The sequence below is a fragment of the Panthera leo genome, chromosome A1 (genome assembly GCF_018350215.1).
Source record: "Panthera leo isolate Ple1 chromosome A1, P.leo_Ple1_pat1.1, whole genome shotgun sequence".
In the NCBI taxonomy this organism is placed as follows: Eukaryota; Metazoa; Chordata; class Mammalia; order Carnivora; family Felidae; genus Panthera; species Panthera leo.
Genome location: NC_056679.1, coordinates 207,998,040 through 208,018,038, shown reverse-complemented (window position 1 = coordinate 208,018,038; position 19,999 = coordinate 207,998,040). Strand labels below are relative to the sequence as shown.

General features: G+C 46.0%; 1 protein-coding gene across 3 annotated transcripts in view; it reads left to right on the top strand.

Annotated features, from left to right (window-relative positions):
* EGFLAM (EGF like, fibronectin type III and laminin G domains) overlaps nt 1–19,470 on the top strand; it is a 475,662-nt gene extending 456,192 nt beyond the window's left edge. For 2 of the 3 annotated variants that reach the window (XM_042951715.1, XM_042951706.1), the window contains 5 exons: nt 2,649–2,727; nt 6,418–6,561; nt 12,956–13,039; nt 17,459–17,562; nt 18,360–19,470. In XM_042951715.1, coding sequence (XP_042807649.1) covers nt 2,649–2,727; nt 6,418–6,561; nt 12,956–13,039; nt 17,459–17,562; nt 18,360–18,514 — 566 coding nt within the window. In that variant the 3' untranslated portion in view covers nt 18,515–19,470. Of the gene's footprint in view, nt 1–901; nt 996–2,648; nt 2,728–6,417; nt 6,562–12,955; nt 13,040–17,458; nt 17,563–18,359 lie in introns of those variants that run through there. The other variant, XM_042951723.1, reaches the window with a different exon arrangement.
* The last annotated feature ends 529 nt before the right edge of the window (nt 19,471–19,999 follow it).

Genomic DNA, 19,999 nt, shown 5'->3' with positions numbered 1-19,999 from the left:
AGGAGTCCAGGGGAACGATGGCTCTTGGCCACAGGCCCATGTCCGTGGCCAGTAACAGCAGGGATGGGCCCTGCCTGTGCCTCTCTCCCTGGGGGTGAGCCAAGCCCAGTAGGGGAGCCTTGGCTATGTTTAGCTCTGGGAACGAGGACTCGTCGGCTTGGATAGCCTCTCCTTTTTCCTTCTGGGCACTCGTATCCTGATAGTAGGGGCCCGCATCCTAGCTGCAAGCCCCCTTTTACCTCATCCACTGTTGCCCTCTCATTTCTGCCTCTGTTCTTCTGGGTCCTTCTCTCTCTGCCTGGCTTTCCTGCCCTGATTTTCTTTCCCCACCTGAAGGCTGCCTGTCCACCTGCTCTCCTTTCTTTTCACACCATCTCCCTTCCTTCCTTATCGTTTTCTTTTCGAACCTTTCCCTTCTCTTTCCTTCTTCCCATTTGTTTTTCTACTCAACTTGTGCTGTTTTGCGCCCCACTCTTTTTTCCTCTATTTCCCCTCCTTTCCTTCCCCTCTTTCTCCTACCCACTTTAACCAGAAGGGAGAGAGGCTGGTGGTGCGACCAGAATTTTAAGCTACAATAGCCCCCCGCTTATCTGTGGGGGAAACGTTCCAAGACCCCCAGTGGATGCCTGAAACCACGGACAGTACAGAATCCTATATATTCTATGTTTTTTCCTGTAAGGACTTACCTACGATAAAGTTTAATGTCTACATTAGGCACAGTAAGAGGTTAGCAACAATAACTAATAATAAAATAGAACGTACATGTAACAACACACGTAATAAGAGTTACGTGACTGTGGTCTCTCCCTCAAAATATCTTATGGGACTGTCCCCACCCTGCGATGCTATGAAATGATAAAATGCCTGTGTGACGAGATGAGTGAGGTGGAAGGCATCACGCTCCTACTGACTTCCTGAGGGTTGTCAGGAGGATGATGTCCCTCTGCACCGCGGCCGACCACAAGCGACTCAAAGTGTGGATGGCAAAGCCATGAGTAAGTGGGGGCTACTGCACAAGAGCCTTTCTGGGTTCTAATAGGCCCTCTCAGCTGGCTGCCCCCTGTCCAGGGCTGTGCTGCACCAGAGAGCAATAGACCAATTTCTTCATAGTTCCCTCAGAAACGATCTTAAACGTTTCACTTCTCTTCCTTTGCTTTTCTTCTTTCCTCCCTTCCTTCCTTCTCTCCCTCCTTCCTTTTTTTTTTTTTTTTTTGTATTTTTTATGAAAAGATTTTGGGAACTTGCCGACAGAGGACCTTCTATTAGGGCTCAATGTCATCGGGTTTGAGCGTTTGCTGTTGTCTCTCTCTCTCTCTCTCTCTCTCTCCATGTTTAAGAAGTTATGCTTCAACTCTCCTACTGTTCATAGTATCAGATAGTTACACACTTCCTCTCCTGGGTGTAGAGTCAGCTCAGTGTCTCCTTTGTGTCAACTGCGTATTTTTGTGAAACTAGAACTCGTTTTATAAGCTGCCTTAGGGGCGCTTGGGTGGGTCAGTTGGTTGAGCATCTGACCTCAGCTCAGGTCATGATCTCACGGTTCATGGGTTCGAGCCCCACGTTGGGATCTGTGCTGACAGCTCAGGGCCTGGAGCCTCCTTCGGATTCTGTGCCTCCCTCTCTCTCCACCCTCCCCTGCTCATTCTCTGTCTCTGTCTCTCTCTCTCTCACTCTCACAAAAGTAAACATTGCAAAAAATTAAATAAAAAACTAAGCTGGATTTTTGTCTCTCATTTCATACACATTTCTTTGAAAATGAGATTCATTCCATGTTAATTTCCTTAAACTGTCATTTCTAAAGAGGAAAAGATATTGCTAACTGTGTGGAAACGGGTGATTCCTAAGGAAAACAAAGTGATGAGAAATTAGAAAGAAGGAAATGTACTTCTAAAATACTGGAAAGTTTTTGCTGAGTGGGCTGAGGGCCAGAATTAGGGAGAACCCATTGGCTTATGGTCTTTTGCTGTCTTAGCTGTGTGATCTTGGGCAAATCCTTGATGATTCTGTGCGTCATTTTCCTCTTCTGTAAAATGGGAATAACCAACCCTCCTTCATACTCCCTGCTACTTCATGGGATTGTAGTGAAGATCCTATGAAATGTAACACTGGGAGGTGATTTGTTAAAAAAAAAAAAAAAAAAAAAAAAAAAAAAGAGTCATAAACCTTATCCTGCCCACCTCACCGATCTCTTGAGGTCATGGCTGAAGGAGTCCTGGGGCAGATTGGCTTCAAACAATGCAGTCCTGGTGGGCTTTGTTCGGAGAATGTTTTCTCTGCCTCCCTTGGAGAGCATCTAGGGTTATCCCCAGCTGTTCCCCACATGGCCCCGGACCTGCTCGTTGGATTCCAAGAATAATTGGGCACAGTTCAAGTTTCAACATATTGCAAGGACTTCTCAGTAGTGCTGAGGCCAATAGCAGTGACAGCCAGCCCCAGGGAGGCAACCACAGGGAGACACCAACTCCCAGCCACGACAGGCAGTTCTGAACCTGGCCAAGTGCATGTGCAGCCAAGAGGAAGGGGCTGACAGGTTGTTAAATGTCCCGTTTCCAGGAGCTGGCTTCCTTTGTATTTTCCTGCCATGTGGTTGAGGGCTGGGGTCAAGGGAGCCATATACCATGTAACATCCATTTTCTGTTCTGTCTCAGCGATCACAGAAGCCATCGAGATTCCACAGTTTATCGGCCGCAGTTACCTGATCTATGACAATCCAGACATCCTCAAGAGGTAAGAAGTTACAGCAGGCACCATTCTCATCTCTGTGGGGGTAGATTTCTGAGTCTTTCCCAGACTTTTCCTTATCTTACTTGCCGGAAGATAACTCTCAATGAAGTCCTTTTTGCCGTGGCCTTGGGGTGGGGGGGGGGGGGTGGGGAGCACACACACCATAAACATAGAAACCAGAACAAAACAAACAAAAAACAAACTAAACTTGAAAAATGCTGCCCTTCAAACAACCCCATTACAAACAGCGCAAACCCTTTCTGGTCAAAGGGCCTGGAGAGAGGAACTACCCAGCTCCAGGATTTGCGATACTCGGGCTTTGAGAAGCAAGAAGGTTATGAGTATGAGTCCCCGGGAGGGGCAGTTTGCTTCACGTTGTCCTGTGGCCACAGTCTGCGGTTCTTCCCGGAACTGTTAGCCCAAGCACCCCAGTGTTCCCACGGCCAACTAGTCTTCAAATGCAGGTGCCGCTTTGTATCTTCCTTAGCAAAGGTCCTCTGTCCTCTGCAGGCTCTGGCCCACTCAGGGAGCAGCTTCTCAGCTCTCATGTGGGTACAAGGAGAATCCCACGTCCTAGCCATGGCTTTCAATCCCTGGCGGCCCACGTCCTAGCCGTGGCTTTCAATCCCTGGCGGCAGGAGCTCCGGCACTGCTCTGCAGTCCAATTCTCCTGGTTTGGAGCATGTTTACAGGACAAGGGAAAGGCTGGCCCAGGCCAAGTCTTCGCCCTTGTGAGACGCATCTTTGGTGCTTTTGGTTTGCCCTTCTCTCCTTTTTCCGCCTCTGGTTCTTTGTAGTTTATAGGGTGCCACCCCCCCAACCCTGCCACCAACACCATCATTCTAGAATTTTTCTTCATCTTCAGGTTGACTGCATCTTAACAGACTAAGGCAAAGCTTTAAGCCAAAGGCACCCAGTTCTTAGGGTGGAGTCTGGGGGCTTCTAAGGGACAGAAGTAGTAACGAGACCTTTTCTTGTGGCATTGGATGTCCCTGGTAACTCAGAACACACACCAGGCAGGCATTGCTTCATTTCTTTAATTCCAGGTTGTATTTATCTAGGTTGTCTTTGCATGGGGCCTTAGGAAATATGGATTCCCAGCCGAGAGAGAGCTTCTTCCTTCTTCAGCACTTTCTCCCCCCAAAACGGAAGGGCATTCAGTCCCCAGAAAACAAGGCAGTGTGAAGAGGGCCCAAGTCTTGAGCACCCTGGTGCTTAGTAAGAGGCACCGGGTGGTTTGGGGGAGTAGAGGGGTTTGGTGAGAGGAGGAGGTGCAGGGCCCCAAACCAAAGCAATTGCGTGTACACGCATGTATATGCGATGTGTGTGAAGCTGCAAGAGGAAGTCAAGATCAGGGTCTTTCAGTCGGATGCCTTTGGCTGCAAATAACAGAAGACTCAGCTCAAAATGTCTGAAAGATGAAGGGCATTTATCACATCACATAACAAGCGGTCCAGACTTAGAGTGGTTCCGGGGTTGGTTAAGTCAGCGATTCAACTGTATCATCAAAGAGTAAGTCTCTTCCATCTTCCTGCCCTGTTATCCTCAACAAGTTCCCCAATGGCCCGCCCTTCATGGTTATAAGACAGCTGTCCATAAGATGCTCGTAAGATGGCTATAAATCAGGGCAATAGCCAGTGGAAGTAAACATTTTTTTTATGTGCCTTTTTTGTTTTTATTTTTTAATGTTTATTATTGAGAGAGAGAGACAGAGCTCGAGTAGGGGAGGGGTGGAGAGAGAGGGAGACACAGAATCCGAAGCAGGCTCCAGGCTCTGAGCTGTCAGCACAGAGCCCAACGTGGGCCTCGAACTCATGAACCATGAGATCATGACCTGAGCCGAAGTCGGATGCTTCACCAGCTGAGCCACCCAGGCGCCCCAACATCTGACTCTTTTTGAAAGGAAAAGAATCTCTCCTAGAATCCTCCTGATAAATTTCCTCTATCTCATTGGACAATATTGGTCACATGGCCACCCCTAAACCAATCACTGCAAGAGAAATGGAGCCATTAATGATCAGCTTATACTAATCAATGTATCCAGAGCAAGTAAAAGAAGTAAGGAACTTGGAATAAAAGATGGAAAAAAGCAGATCTCTAGTGAGTAGGTCAGGGCTGGATTCTCTGCACCCGGCCTGGTGGCAAAGTCACCATTATGGACCCTGCTTCTCACTGCTTCACTCCAATGCGCTGTATGGGGACAGTAAACTTGACCTCTTTCTATGTAGGTCGGGCTCTTGGAAAACCTAGACCAAAGTCCCCTCCCCTGTTCGCTGCAGATAATCCCTGAGCGAAGATGGTTCGACTGAATGATTTTTCAACTTTCCAGTGGTGCAAAAGTAATGTGCATTCAGGAGAAACTATACTTTGAATTTTGAGTTTTTATCTTCTCCCAGGCTACGATGTGTGATACGATCCTCTCTCATAGTGCGGGGCAGTGGCCGCAGCTCCCACTCAGCCACGCCGTCAGGAGGGTGAACCACAGAAGCACTTACAACCATTTTGTTTCCATACAACTATTCTGTTTCTCACTTTCAGTATGGTATTGTAAGTTACACGAGACACTCAACACTTTACGTTAAGGTTTGTTTTGGATGATTCTGCTCTCCTGTGGGCTAATGTAAGTGCTCTGAGCACGTTTAAGGTACGCTATGATGTTTGGTAGGTTAGGTGTATTAAATGCATTTTTGACTTAGGGCATTTTCAATTTATGTTGGGTTTATCAGGGTATAACCCCATAGTAAGTTGAGGAAGATCTGCACTAACATATACTCTACAGCTCCTGACCAGGTACGTGAGACAGAAGGATGGCACGAGCGATAGGAAAATAGAAAAAGAGACTTTCCCAGTAGTGCCATATTAGGAGCAATGCTAAATTATGTTTACTTTTATCTCACTTTGATGTAAGGACCTCATGCTTGCTCTTCTCCTTTTATTAGATAAAACCCTGGTCACTTTAGTGAGACTAGATTTCTGAACTGGTCTATTCCCAAGAATTGATAAGAACACATAAGCATGTGATTATATGCCCAGCCATGGCTGTGGGGGCAGGGAGCTGACCTGCCTGAGCATCCCTCCATTCCTCTCAGCTTCCTCTTCCTCCCCACCCTGCTGCTGCCCCAATAGCTCTCAAGATCATTATCCAATCAAGCCACCTTCCTCGACTGGCACTCTGCCCCGTCTGGCACTCTGCCTCCTGTTCTGCCCTAAAGGACAGTCCCTGCCAGAGCAAGCCATCGATGGCCATGATCATAGCCCAGAGGGCTGCTGACTTGAACCCCTTGGCAATTAAGAAACTCACTCTCTGTTGGGGAATAAGGAGCGCTTTTCCAAGGCCCCACGAAGGTGGGACAAGAAAGAGGAAAGACCTAGGTGTGTATAGGGGGTGGTGCATCTTTGATGCTGGCATTGGCCAGACTCTGGCTACTCTGTGACTCATCAAGTACTCCCTCGTGGAGTTTCACCACATGTGGCGAGGGGACACTGCTGCAGAATGAGAAGTCCAGCATTTTAGACCCATACTGTGACTCGTGGCGGTGATGCCATTTTTAATTTCCTGGTAGTAAGTATCGGGAAGGCCAGATGACCCTCATTCCTGGCTTCTTGGCGCTGGTGGCCAAAACTGGGATTATGCAGAATGGATGTCGATGGACACTGGTTGGTTTGCTGCAATTATTTGTCTTTTTCCCCCAGGGTATCAGGATCAAGAACAAATGCATTCATGAGGTTTAAGACAACTGCCAAAGATGGCCTGTTGTTGTGGAGGGGAGACAGCCCCATGAGACCCAACAGTGACTTCATTTCCTTGGGCCTTCGAGATGGAGCCCTGGTGTTCAGGTAACCCCCTCACCAGCTGTCTGCAGCATCACCTTGCGATTTTTCTCAGTGCTGATCATGCCAAACAGAGTCATGCCAAAGTAAGCCAGCACACATTTTGCTGGAATTGACCGTTGCCTGAAGCGCCAGGCTTATTTGACGCTCCTGGTGTTTCGATGTTTCATCCATCTTCTAGAGCAGTAGTCAGCAGATTATAGCCTGAGGACCAAATGTAGCCCCCCACCCAATTTTGTAAATGAAGTTTTGTTGGAATTCTGCCATACTCGTTCATTTATATATTATCTGACTGCTTCCGTGCTACACTGGCACACTTGAGTAGTTTCAGTGGGGACTGTATCGCAAAGCCTAAAATATTTATTATCTGGCCCTTTACGGAAAGTTTTTTGACCCCTGTTCTAGTATGTTGCAGCCATATGCTCCCCACTTGGAAATTAGGAAGTCGTAGAGAGAGGACTTTGATAGCGCCAAGCATGGATATGACTCTTCAGCTCAAGCTAGCTCAGACGGATGCAGCCATCGAAGGTCGCGAGACCTGGATGTAAATTATGACTCTGTTCCCTATTAGCTGTGCAGCCTTTGGAAGGAGAATGCCTGCTTTCCAATCTCCCACGGCAAAGAAGAGCAAAGCACAGATTCATACGTCAGTAGGTCGACCCAACATTTGGCTTTCTGTAAATGCTTCTTGGGTGATACTGATAAGGCAGTCCCAGAAGTTCTTACCTCTTTTGAGTGACTTTAGACTATTCTCAAACTTGTCAAATGGATGGTTGTGAGGTGGCAAAAGGGTTTCCTAGACCACTGCTCCCCGCCACACTGGGCGGGAGCTGGGTTTCTCCAGGCAGGCACTGGCTTGTGTGATATGAAAAAGCTTCTGTAGAGATTTTGATGCTACATCCTCACTCGAGCTTAGAAATAACTTGTCCAGGTTCACCTGGGTGGCTCCGTGTGTTGAGTGTCCGACTCTTGATTTCAGCTCAGGTCGTGATCCCGGAGTCGGGGATCAAGCCCCGTGTCAGGCTCTTTGCTAAGCATGGAACCTGCTTAAGATTCTCTCTCTCCCTCTGCCCCTCTCCCCCAAGCGTGGTCTCTGGGAACTTGTTAGAAATGCAGATTCTCAGCCCTGCCCCCGACTTACTGAACCAGAAAAACTCTAGGGGGGTGCCCAGCATTCTGTTTTAACGGTTTCCCCAAGTGACTCTGTGTCTGCTAATGTTTGAAACCCCTGCGTGTCTCTAGATCGTCTGTCTGCTCCACGGGGGTAGGAATTTATCTGGCTTTCCCTTTTTTAATTCCTCCTCTGGTGACTAGCACAAATTCACGACATGATAGGGCATCAGTTGGAATTAAAACAAAGATGACTGACCTGTGGAGAAGGGGAAGATTTAATTCTGAGGCTTCTGTGGATCATGCACTGGGATTACTGATAGCCAGAGTAGAATAACCGTTAAGTCTTTTTCAGTTTGAACAAAAGGCATCTTGAGAGGAAATGTCACTTGCCCAACATCACGCTTGCCCCCAGACAGCAGAGCACGCTAAGCCATGCAGTCCTGTGATTGCCGGGTTCTAGTGAGAGCGCGTGTGGTTGGAAGCTAGAGGCTGGCCGGTGGGAGCAGTTCTCACCGGCTGGTTCCCCTTCCCCCGCTTGGCCCCGAGGTCAAAGGCAGAGCTCTTCACACCCCACTTTCAGGCTGGCTGCCGCGAAGCCATTTTCTTGTGGTTTTCCTGTGGTTAACCTCACCAAGGCCTCAAGTGCTTGATTGTGCCCAGAAAAGGGAACTGAAACAGTAGCTGGGCCGTGGGTGGGAGGCCCCACTTCCCCCTAAACCGCCAGCTAAAACCCATCCACTCAGCCCAGTCATGGGAGCTCTGCCCAGGGCCCTCCCGGCACAGCTCTCCCTCTGGCTCCCACAGCCGGCCACCCCCACTTCCCACACCCTCAGAGACCCTTCTGACAACTCCACGGCATCCCAGCCATTTTTGTTAGGCTACCACTTCTTCCTCGGGATTCTGAAAATGGGCCCAGTGTTTTTCACTTAAGCCTTGGAGTTCTAGCTGTGTGCTGTGTAAGGGATCGCCCACCTCACCCCCACCAAGGCACACATCTGCGCCCGCCCCTGGGCCTGGGGCCACAGCCTTGTTGCCTCTGCTGCTTTTCCTTCCTCTGGGCAGTTCCTTCCCACATCCATTCACCCAGCACCTACTGCGTAGGAAGTTCGGCTGCGGGAGGCTGAGCAGAGAGAGGAATTAGAGTTCAGGCCAGTGGGTTGAAAATGTCAATGTACAGAGTCAGCAGGGAGCTGCTCTCGGAGGTCGACTCCTGGGACCACCCCCAGAGATTCTGCTGGACCAGGTCCTAGTGGGTGCCGTCAGGAACCACGCCCTAAGAAATGATCAAAAGCGTGGCCTTCTCAGTCAGGTTTGCACCATTCCCATGGCCGTGTGACCTCTCGCAGGTCACCTGACCTCTGTGAAAGGAAACAGTTGTGAGCATTGAAGGAGTTAATTCACAGAATGCAGGGCCTGGCATATCTAGCAGTTAGTGGTAATGGTTATTAAAATCGTGATCTTTGAGCAAATGTTTTCTGTGTTTCTGTGTGCAAGATTAAGTAGAAGAAAGGGAATCCAAGTGTGTGGATACTGCCTGTTTTGTTTCATGATGCTTTATGGTTGGATATGGGGCATAAAACCCAGTGAACAGGTTTGTGACAATCGCTTGATTGACCGTCTTTCCCACTGTTTCCGTGTGACCTTGATAACATTTTCAGGCAAGAGAGAAAAAGGAAGAGATGTGCCATTAGCAAAGTGCCCTGTGCTACAGTTCAAAGGGAACGTGACTAAGCAGGGGTGTCGCCACATGGAGGCAGCCGAGTGGTTTCCAAAAGGCCTCACCTGGTGGCTCGTCGAGCCAGCCCCCCGCTTGGTGCTCAGCCCCATAGCTTCTCGTGCACAGCAAGTTAAGTAGGTAAATTTGGACTAAAATAAGCGATTCATGCTAACCAGATTAACAAGGCATTGATAGAGAAGCCAGACATACATTCATTTGTTCATTCATTCTATATTTCCACCTTTAAAAAAAAAAAAAAAACACCTGAGGTATAATTTACATAAAGTACACAAATGTTAGGTATACAGCTTGATGAATTTGGTACATTTAAAAAAATTTTTTTTAATGTGTATTTATTTTTGAGTGGGGGGAGGGCAGAGAGAGACGGAGACACAGAATCCGAAGCAGGCGCCAGGCTCCGAGCTGTCAGCACAAAGCCCGACGTGGGGCTCAAACCCAAGAACTGCTGGGAGATCATGACCTGAGCTGAAGTCTGACGCTTAAAACCGGGTGAACCACCCAGGTGCCCCTGATTTTGGTAAATTTTTAAACATGTAGATGCCTGTGTAACCACCCCCAGAACAAGATAGAGAACATTTCCCTCACCCAGGGAAGCTCCCTCATGCCCTCTCCCAATACAGGTAACCACTGTTCTTGGTCTTTATCATTGCAAAAAGCAGATATTCCAGAGTGACAGGGTGTCTGGAGAGGCAAGAGGTTATTTGGAGGGTGAGATAGAGTGGTGGTGGGTATTGGAGAGTCAGGTCGTGGAGATGCCAACCGAGCGGCCCCTCCAACCTCCACCCCACAATGAGGGCTGGATTCCTGTCTGCCAGGTTCACTGTTGACTCCCTTGAGCACTTTCGGGCTCTTTGCGTGAACAGGAGCCTTATCAACTGAAAGGTTTCCACTCACTGGATCACAATCTCGTTCCAGTCTAGCGTCCCTGAGATTTTACCCAAGTCACCCTGATTCAGAAACTTGGTGTTCCTGGCCTTTTTAGTTACATATTGACAGACTGTGGGTTTACTGTCACACATGACTACTCTTCCAGGAGAGGCCTGATGAGTTTAACTCTTGGTGGCAACTTTCTCCTTATTACTGGTTCCTGCAGATGTATTGTCAACCCTGAATATGAGCTGCACTAAAGACCTCATATATTTGGGGTAATGGGGTTATTTGGATCTTACTGTGTGCTGTGCTCTTTGTATATAATATTCCCTGCAGTCCTTCAGGGAAGATATTACTCCCTTTTCAAGATGAGGAAACAGGCTTAGAGAGATCAGGCAAATGGCCAACGTCCCAGAGCTAGTCATTGGCAACGCTGGGAATCAAGGCCGGCTAGTCCGATCCAAGAGCTGATGCCCTTTCTGTTACCCTGTGCTACCTTTCCTAAAAGCCACACTAGTAATTCAGCTCAGTTGCTGCCAAGCAGCTCTTGGCCCTGCTTCGTATTCGTTCGTTTCTTCAAAAAGTATTTGGCCACTAAATAATGAAATCTGACAATTCCACCTGCAGGCTGCTTCATACAAGGGGACACAGGATGTGGGAAAATTCATTAGAAAGCAGTAAACTTTTCAGGATCAGAGTGACAACTGTGTCTCCTGGTTCGTCAAGTCGCCCAGGTTCTGTGCTTGGTTCAGTGTCTATGGGCTGTGTGACTCCGTTGAGCTGCCATTATTACAGAAAGGACCGATAGTGCTTTCCCTGGGAAAGCCAAGTGCTTTCTGTTCTTGCTGTCTTCTCAGAGCGAGTGCATGCAGGAGCTCAGTAACTAATCCAGGTTTCCTTTCAACATTCCTAATTCTTGGCCAGTCAAGTAATGGAGAGATATGTCCTCTTCTAAGATGAAGAGAGAGGTGTCCTGGTGGAACACATTTTCTTCGAAGAGCATGATTACATAGGCTTTATTACATTATCAAGGGGAGGTCTATGCAGTTGGCCCAGTGCCCAGCCTGGAGTGGTCACTCACCAAATATTTGTTGAATCGAATTAAATTAGAATTATTGAATGAACACTGGACTAAGAGGGATATTTCTCTCCCGTAAACAACATGTGCACGTCTTCTGATACCCCCGGGGTAGGAGGGCATCTGGAAACTGCACTAGAAAATACAAAGCTACTGAGTAGACCTGATGTCAGAATAAAATGGGGAGGGAGGAGCAGATAGGAGACCAAGTTAAGTCCTATACGTTAGTTTGGGGATTTTCAGGTAAGTTCCCCTGATCTCTTTGGGGCTCAGCCTACTCCGCAACGTCCTGTTTTGTTTTGTTTTTCAAAAGGCGAAAACACGTGTGTTAGTTTCTGAGAGCTGCCATGACTGTTACCACAAATTGGGTGATGTAAAACAATAGAAATTAATTCTCTCTCCATTCTGGAAGATAGAAGTCCAACACACAGGTGTTGGTAGGGTCGGTTCCTTCTAGAGCCCCTGAGGGAGAATGTTCTATTCCTTTCTCCCACGTAGCAGTGGTTGCTGGCAATTCTTGGTGTTTCTTGGTTTATAGATGCATCATTTCAGTCTCTGCCTCCATATTCGTGTGGCATTTTCCCATGCATGTCTCTGTCTCTTTGTCCAAAAATTCCCTTTTTATAAGGACATATTGGATTTAGAGCTGCCTATTCTAGTATGACTTCATCATAAACTTAGATTACATCTGCAAAGACCCTATGTCCAAGTAGGGTCACATTCTGAGGTTCTGGGTGAACCTTAATTTTCAGGAGACATCATTTAACCTAGTAGCACACATTACAAATGATAAAACCCTTCTTGTTCCCGATACTATGGTACTGACACTTCTGTACATGGGGCCCAAACAAACAAACACCTTGAGGACGTTATGCTAAATGAAATAAGCCATTCACAAAGTGATAACCACTGTATGATTCTACTTATATGAGGTACCAAGAATAGTCAAAGTCACAGACACAGAAAGTAGAGTGGTGTTTTTGCCAGGGGCTGGGGAAAGGGTGGATCGCATGTTGTAGCTTATGGGGCGCAGAGTTGCAGTTTTGCAAGATAAAAAGAGCTTTGGTCATTGCTTGCACAACAATGTGAACATACTTAACACTACTAAACTGTCTCTAAACCCTTAAAAATGGTTAAAATGGTAAGTTTTATGTTATGTGTATTTTACTACAACTAAGATTTAAAGAAAACTTTTTTTTTTTTTTTTTTTTTTAATCATTCATGGCCTAGCCTGGAAACCTAATGCTTTTTATTTTTTTTTTTTTTTTTTTTTTTTTTTTTTTTTTTTTTTTTTTTTTTTTAATTTATTTATTTATTTATTTTTTTAATATATGAAATTTCTGTCAAATTGGTTTCCATACAACACCCAGTGCTCATCCCAAAAGGTGCCCTCCTCAATACCCATCACCCACCCTGCCCTCCCTCCCACCCTGCCCTCCCTCCCACCCCTAATGCTTTTTATAACATTGTTTTGTTTCGTGTTAAGAAAACTGCATTCTGAGTCCCAAAGAATGTTCGAGATGAGAATCGTTTGTGCACGCTTGGCTGCCTGTAGTATAGTACTTCATTCTGTCTGTCTTGTTCTTCCCCCACGCTGTCAGCTATAACCTGGGCAGTGGTGTGGCATCCATCATGGTTAATGGCTCCTTCAATGATGGTCGGTGGCACCGAGTCAAGGCTGTTAGGTGAGTACCTACCAAAAGGTGAAACAGAGGTCGATGTGATATCCCAGTCCCTTTAGCCCCAGTGTCCTGTTCCCCAACCTTGCCTGGCATCCTACTACTTCTGACCTGGGTCTTTTGGGGCATTTTGTTACTGACTTCCACCTTACTTTTCCCAAACACTGGCAGACTAGGGAGGCTGAACTCCCAAATCTTCACTCGACAGTGACTTTCTGGAGAAAGAACTCTTTGAGGGCTAAAGTGGAAGGGGGCCTTGCTATCTAGTGAGAGCTATAGCTCTAGTGGGATAAGATTTCTGGGCATGTGGACTTTAAGAAATGCTTCAACTCTCATTGTGTAGGTAATCGCCTACTTTTCCTTTTTTTTTTTTTTTTTTTTTTTTTTTTTGACATTACAGAGCCTTAGAATCTGTGTGTAACCTGCCCCAGTTACATATTTCCCCTCTCACAGAGGTCACTACCTTGACTTCTGATTAACTTTGGGTAAATCATTCCTTTAAAATGAGTTTTACTACCTGTGTCCATATTCTTAACAGTATATTCTGAGAAACCAAATAGCACCAGGCTTAAACTTAGCTCTATAAAAAAGTGGCACTCTTACTCTTAAATATAGACAACAAACAGAGGGTTGCTGGAGGGTTGTGGGAAGAGGGATGGGCTAAATGGGTAAGGGGCATTAAGGAACCTACTTCTGAAATCATTGTTGCACTATATGCTGACTAACTTGGATGTAAATGAAAAAATGAGTTAATTAATTAATTTAAAAAAATGCAAAAAAAAAAATTCACTCTTGCCATGTTAGATGAAGGTTCTAGGAGATGAACTGAACAGAGTCTTTGGGTCAGGTTCCTTGAGCATTTACCGTAGCCCTCCGTGAGGAGGTTGGTGGGTGAGGTCATGAGTAAGGCTTGGGAAACATGGGGCTACCATGATCAGTTTCCGGCTCAGCTCACATGTAGGCTGTGGTGGGAGTAGCCTCGATGGACCCCAGTGTCCTGCCCATTTTGCCTACCTCTGAGCCTGAAAGGATGTGTAAGGATAAAGAGGCAGAGCTGTGCCAACTGCCCAGGGGGTTCAGAAAGCCCTTGAAAAGAGACAGTGATTTTTATGAAGCCCTAGCTCCGACTGGTTGAAAAAAGGAAATGTCTTTCCCATAGTGAGTATTTATAATGTTGATCTCAAATATATTCTAGGATATAAATTTAAATGCTTGTAGTTCAACTTCAAGATACTACAATGTAGCTTCTAAGTTCTTCATATTTCTCTCTTTACTCATCTGTAAAAGGGCTCACTCAGAATCATCCAAAGGAATATGAAATACCACATTTGATCCCTTTAACTCCCATCCTGGGAACATCAGAGAACACCTGTTGTTAATTTCCTTGAATCGAGAAGGTTGGTGGAATAGTCAGACATTGTGGAATGATTATTAAATCCTCCAAATTGTTGTGGTTTGATTATGCTCATCAAGATACACACTGGTGGGGATTCTAGGCACTTCCTAGACATCTCAGGGAACAGAGGTCAAGTGACATTCCCAAGACTATACAACTCTCTGTGAGCAGAACCAAAATTAGAATCTTAGATCAAAGCTCTTTCCATCCCACCCCGTAGAGTGGCAGCCCACCCCAGCTAGGATTTCAGATGTTTTAGAGGGTAAGACAGGGCATGTTCCAACAGAAGGACTTTGAATGTCAAAGCACTGAGCTTGGCACCACAAAAATGATTTAAGACCTGAATGTTATTATTTTCATCAGTGATATCTCTGCCTGTGGGTCTTAGATTGCAGTGAGGACTGAACAGAAGGAACTAACCAGGAACTGAAGAGATGGGAGGATTCAAGCAGATGTTATAAATTGTGCCCCAGAGGAGCAGATAGGCCTAGAAGGGGTAGTACAACAGATCCAAGCAGGAACTGGGTTACGGCCATGGGTTTCAACTAGACCTAGAAGGGTTGGATGAATACCTTAATTCTCTGAAGCAGGCTTCAGAGTCAGAAATAGAATTAATGAAGAAGAGATCTCCAAGGGGAGCTCGGCTTCCTACATTGTCTTGCTCTGAGTAATCCTGGTCTTGTAGGAATTAATCCTAGCAGAAAAGAGAAAGCAAATCTTCATTTGTTAAGGTTCTTCAAGATGCCAGGTGCCTTACATACTTTATCCTGGTCAATTTTCACAGCAACTTGGGTTTTGTGATCTTCGTTTTACAGATGAGAACGATGATGGTATTGGTAAACAATAGCAGCATCTTCCTCTACCACTCTTTGTACAGCAATTACATATCAGGTACCATGCTCCGTGCTTTGCACGTATAATCTCTCATCAGTAGCCTCGTAGGATAGGCATAGTTACTCCCATTTCAGACGAGGATGTTGAAGCTTCACACATTCACTTGTTCATTCATCTACTGCAGTGCTATTCCAGACACATGAGACACATCATCGAATAATACCATCACCTTTGCCTTGATGGTCTTGCGTTCTAACGGGAGGCAGTAGACAATAAGTAATGGACCTAATAGCGAAGTATATTACTTATCATATTAGAAGTCGATACCATGTTTTTTCAAATCTAAGATGCCAGTGATTGTAAGAAGTATCTTCATTTCAGAGATATAACAAAATGAAAAATTCTTAGAACTGATGAAATGAAATAGGAAAAATGGAATTTTTTAGAGTCATGGAGGGGGGAAAACGGCAGGTCAGGCAAAGCGAACTACTGTGGGCATTGCCCATCACGGCATTCAGGTGTGAGATCCAAAAAAAGCATATCCAAAATGGGGAGGCGGTATGTGGTATCGAGGGTGAGGACAGAACAGAATTACCTCTAAAGCTAGTTGCTAGAAGAGTTGCTACCAAGATGTGAAGCCCAGGCGACAGATTTATATTAGTGTACCCCCAAAAAGGAGGTAGAGCCAGGAACCTCTGGAAGGTGAAGGAGGGGCTAAAAGCAGGAAGATCGATTTTAAAAAATGTACTTGAATTTACTTGAAGAGTTAGACCCCAAACTTCTTTTCTACTTCCCATATTTGGCACACTTCCCTTTGCCTAACCATGGGAAAATAATGAAAGGCAGTTCTCTGGAAGAGTGAAATAAGGGTCTGGAATGGGAGGCACTAGGCATAACTAAATACTGGACCATATACTGGGCTGGGGACTGTGTTCAAGCTCATATATTGAATATTAAGAACCCTGTAATTCTTCCTCCAGTGAGATTACAGAGCGCTGGCAGCCATGCCTATACTCCACAGTAAAGGAAGTAGAAAATTCGCGTGTCCCCCAGGAAAATGATTGAGCCAGATCACAGCACAATGAAGCCCATCACACAGTCAACAGAGCCCATCCTGCACACAGAGCTTCCAATCTGCTTTTTAGTGCTTTTTTTCTTCACTTGACTATGAAGTGGCAGTCAGAAATCACTGGGCATTTGAGAAAAGTCTCCAGTGTAAAAGATGGGTACCACAACAAATTAACATAACAAAGCAATTTGAAGGAAACAGACTTGAATGGAAAAAAAATGATAAAACATATTACAATTGTCAGAGAGGGAAGAAAGGCTATTAACCCAAGAAACAAGAACAGTTTGCTATAAAAAGGAACATTAGAAGATCAATAATGAACTCCTTTTTAAAAAAAAAAAGCGCAACCTGCATTGGTGCACCCCCTCCAAAAGCTGTACAAACAGAGGCAGTTTTTTGAAGGTCATGGGACTGGGTAGTTTTGGAAATCAGCTTAGAAAATGGTTAAAGCCCTTGCCATAGATGAATACCTCCACTCCACTGTGCCCAGAGTCCCTTCTGGGTGACTCTCTAAATCCTTTAGAAACTTCTAAGCTGTTCTTTGTCCTCCCCTAGAGTAATCCTCCCTCTACAATACCTGCTTCATTGGCTTCCCGTTTTGCTTAGAATAGCATTCAAACATGTCATGTGCCATCATGTCACGACCACTTCTCCCCTTACACGTTCTTCTCTGGTTCCCGTCAGCAGAGATGCCCTTCATCATCTGCTTCTGGCTGCTCTACTCCCACTTATGGAATTCTCTATGCTTAATGTATACCAATCCCCTGTTTTTTCTCCCATTGGCATCGCCACTTTCTGCTTGCATTACCCTCCTCCTTCACCTGACCTACCTAGCCTTCGAAACTCAGAATCTCCTCTGAAGCTTTCCCTGACCCTCTCTTCTCCTGTGTAATTGCACAGCATCCTGGCATTCCTCTACTGCAGAGTGGGGGCACGATGTGGTCATTTACAATTTGATTTTTTGTTTGCCTCGGTAGACCATATACTCCTGTAGGCCAGGAATTTTTTGTTCTTTTTTGCACCTCTATCATTTAGCATGGCGCCTGGCACAGAGTAGGTACTTGAATACAGTTTTATTAAAATGGAGGGTAATTAAATGAAGCTCTAAAAATCACGGTTTCTACAGGGATGGCCAATCTGGAAAGATAACTGTGGATGACTATGGGGCCAGAACAGGCAAATCACCTGGCATGATGAGGCAGCTCAACATCAATGGAGCTCTGTATGTGGGTAAGTGACCTTTGACCAAGTCTAAATTATGCCAGTGTTTTCTCATTAATCTTCCATTTCTCATGGTGGGGCTCCCCAAAGCGGTGTACTTCACTGGATCAGATACTTAGAAATTGGGAAGCCTGCCAGATATTCTCTTCTTCCATTTTCTGAACTTCTGACTCATCGCTGAGGGGGCAGGAAGCACTTAGATGCTTTTGTGCTTTTGGGCTGAGCCACCAGGAAAACCATGCTTTTCTTGTTTATAGAACAGGAACCTGCTTAATATAGCTCCGAAAGTTCCCTCTGAGGAAGGAGGATCTTTCTTTGGCCCTCTCAGAATTAGAATGAGTGGTGTTTCTGTAAATAGTTTAGAACCTGCTACTGCATATACAGAAACCTGAAAATACATCTCTATCCATGTGATAGTTCCTAAAAGTGCACTTGATTGAAAGCATTCAATATCAGTGTATTTCTTTCTGTTTAAGATGACATCACATTTACATGTTACATTTTGTTGACATTATATAACATTTCAAATTTTATTGGATACTATTTGGCTGTAAGTGGTCAGTTGGGTCAGAAATCACATGCAGGGAGGGTGTAAATAGCCTCTGGTTGTGTGTCAGATTGATATCAGTCAACCTGTTCCTTCAGGGGTAATCATTAATTGGACAAATGCTGTGCACCGAGCAGTTCAAGGGGCTCATAGCCCTTACTCATCGTGTCAGCCAAGGGACGCCTTGGTCAGTAGACAGGTGTCCTAAAGAGACATCCTCCCCTTTGGCTCACCTCCTCTCCCTCTTGCTTCCTGGCAGGTGGAATGAAGGAAATTGCTCTGCACACTAACAGGCAATACATGCGAGGCCTTGTGGGCTGTATTTCTCATTTTACCCTGTCCACCGATTACCACATTTCCCTCGTGGAAGACGCTGTGGATGGGAAAAACATCAACACTTGTGGAGCCAAGTAACACCAGCTGGCCTTGCCCAAGGGACACAGCCTTCTATCCTGAGAATCCCAGGGGGCCCCGAGCCCCTGCCCGATGCCATACGCAGAGGCACGGGGACCAGGTGTGTTTCCTCTCATCAAGGAGAAAGTACGCCCTGATGAGAAACGAGACCCAAGACAGGAGTCCCTGTGTGGCCTTTCCTGCTGACACTCTGTGGGCCAAACCCAGCGGAATACTCTGTGTAGGAAGCATCGAATTTTCTCCATTGAATGTGTAGGGGCTGCCAGAGATCACACATCAATGCAAATTCCAGAGCCTGTCTGCTGTAGCTCAATGACTGTGTTGTGATTCATAGTGCATAAAAAAAGAAAGAAAAAAAAAATAGAGACCCAAAGGGCCAAAGGGCAGGATTAAAATACTTCCCTCCTTCCCTGACTCATGACACTCTTACTGACAGCAGAATGACCATTTGACCGTGAACCTCGAATTTCTCACCTTGGTCCGAGAATTGTTAGGATTAACCCCTTCCACTCCTCAGTGGCTAGTTCAGTGTGCTCTATTCCATGAAAATAAGGATGAGGGGAGACTAGACATGGAATCACAGTTATAATGCTGCCCCCCCAAGTTTACCTTTAATGGAAAACCCCTACTTTTTATAATGGGAATCTAAGAAAATGGGCACCATGATTTTGTAGCTGTCTTTTTGTATGTGTATATTTTTATAGCTGCAGATTGTCCGCACAGTATACTTTTGCCAGTTGGCGTGGACAACCCTGAATTCTTTGCACACTTCCAAAAATTTTTCTCCCCAAAGAGGCTTGTTTGGGCCCTTTTGGCATCATTTGGAGTGGGATAGGTAGCTTGGGGTGAGCACGTTGGGGAGCTGACCATTCTCTTTTGGTAAACGTTGGCTCAAGGAGATGAATATGAAGCTTCCAAAATAAGCAGATTAAAAGGCACTTACTTGTGTTATTACTGAGGTTGGTCACTGTCATTTTTGTTTCAAGCGAGGGGGGATGTCTGTAGGGAACTTGAATAAAAGAGATGAGAAGGCTAGAACTCTTTCATTCGGTCTGGTATTCATTTGGGGGCGGTGTTACGGATCCTGACAGAGGCGATGTCCACAAAGGAACACTAACACAATTAGTAACGAACCATAGAAATGATCCCTGCAAGTCTTACAGCGCTGTTCTAAGGCTGTTCCGGGCCAGGGGGTGCCCTCAGCATGGTCCAAGTGTCTGGGCAAGAACCAGAGACGCGGGACTGCTTCCTCTGAGCCGTCGGCCATGCCCCAGCGCTGTTCACGCTTGTGACCCTGCAGGCAGCTGGCTCACTGGCACATCTCCAGGATGGGACTTGCTAAGGGAAAGGTGAGATGAACACTGTCCCCAAAGAGAAGGGAAATATGACCCAACTCGCGTAAGAGCCTATAATTAGTCCATCATGAATCTCCTCTTACGTGTGCACCATTTGTGCAGCAAAGACTCCGAGATTTGGGCCAAGCCC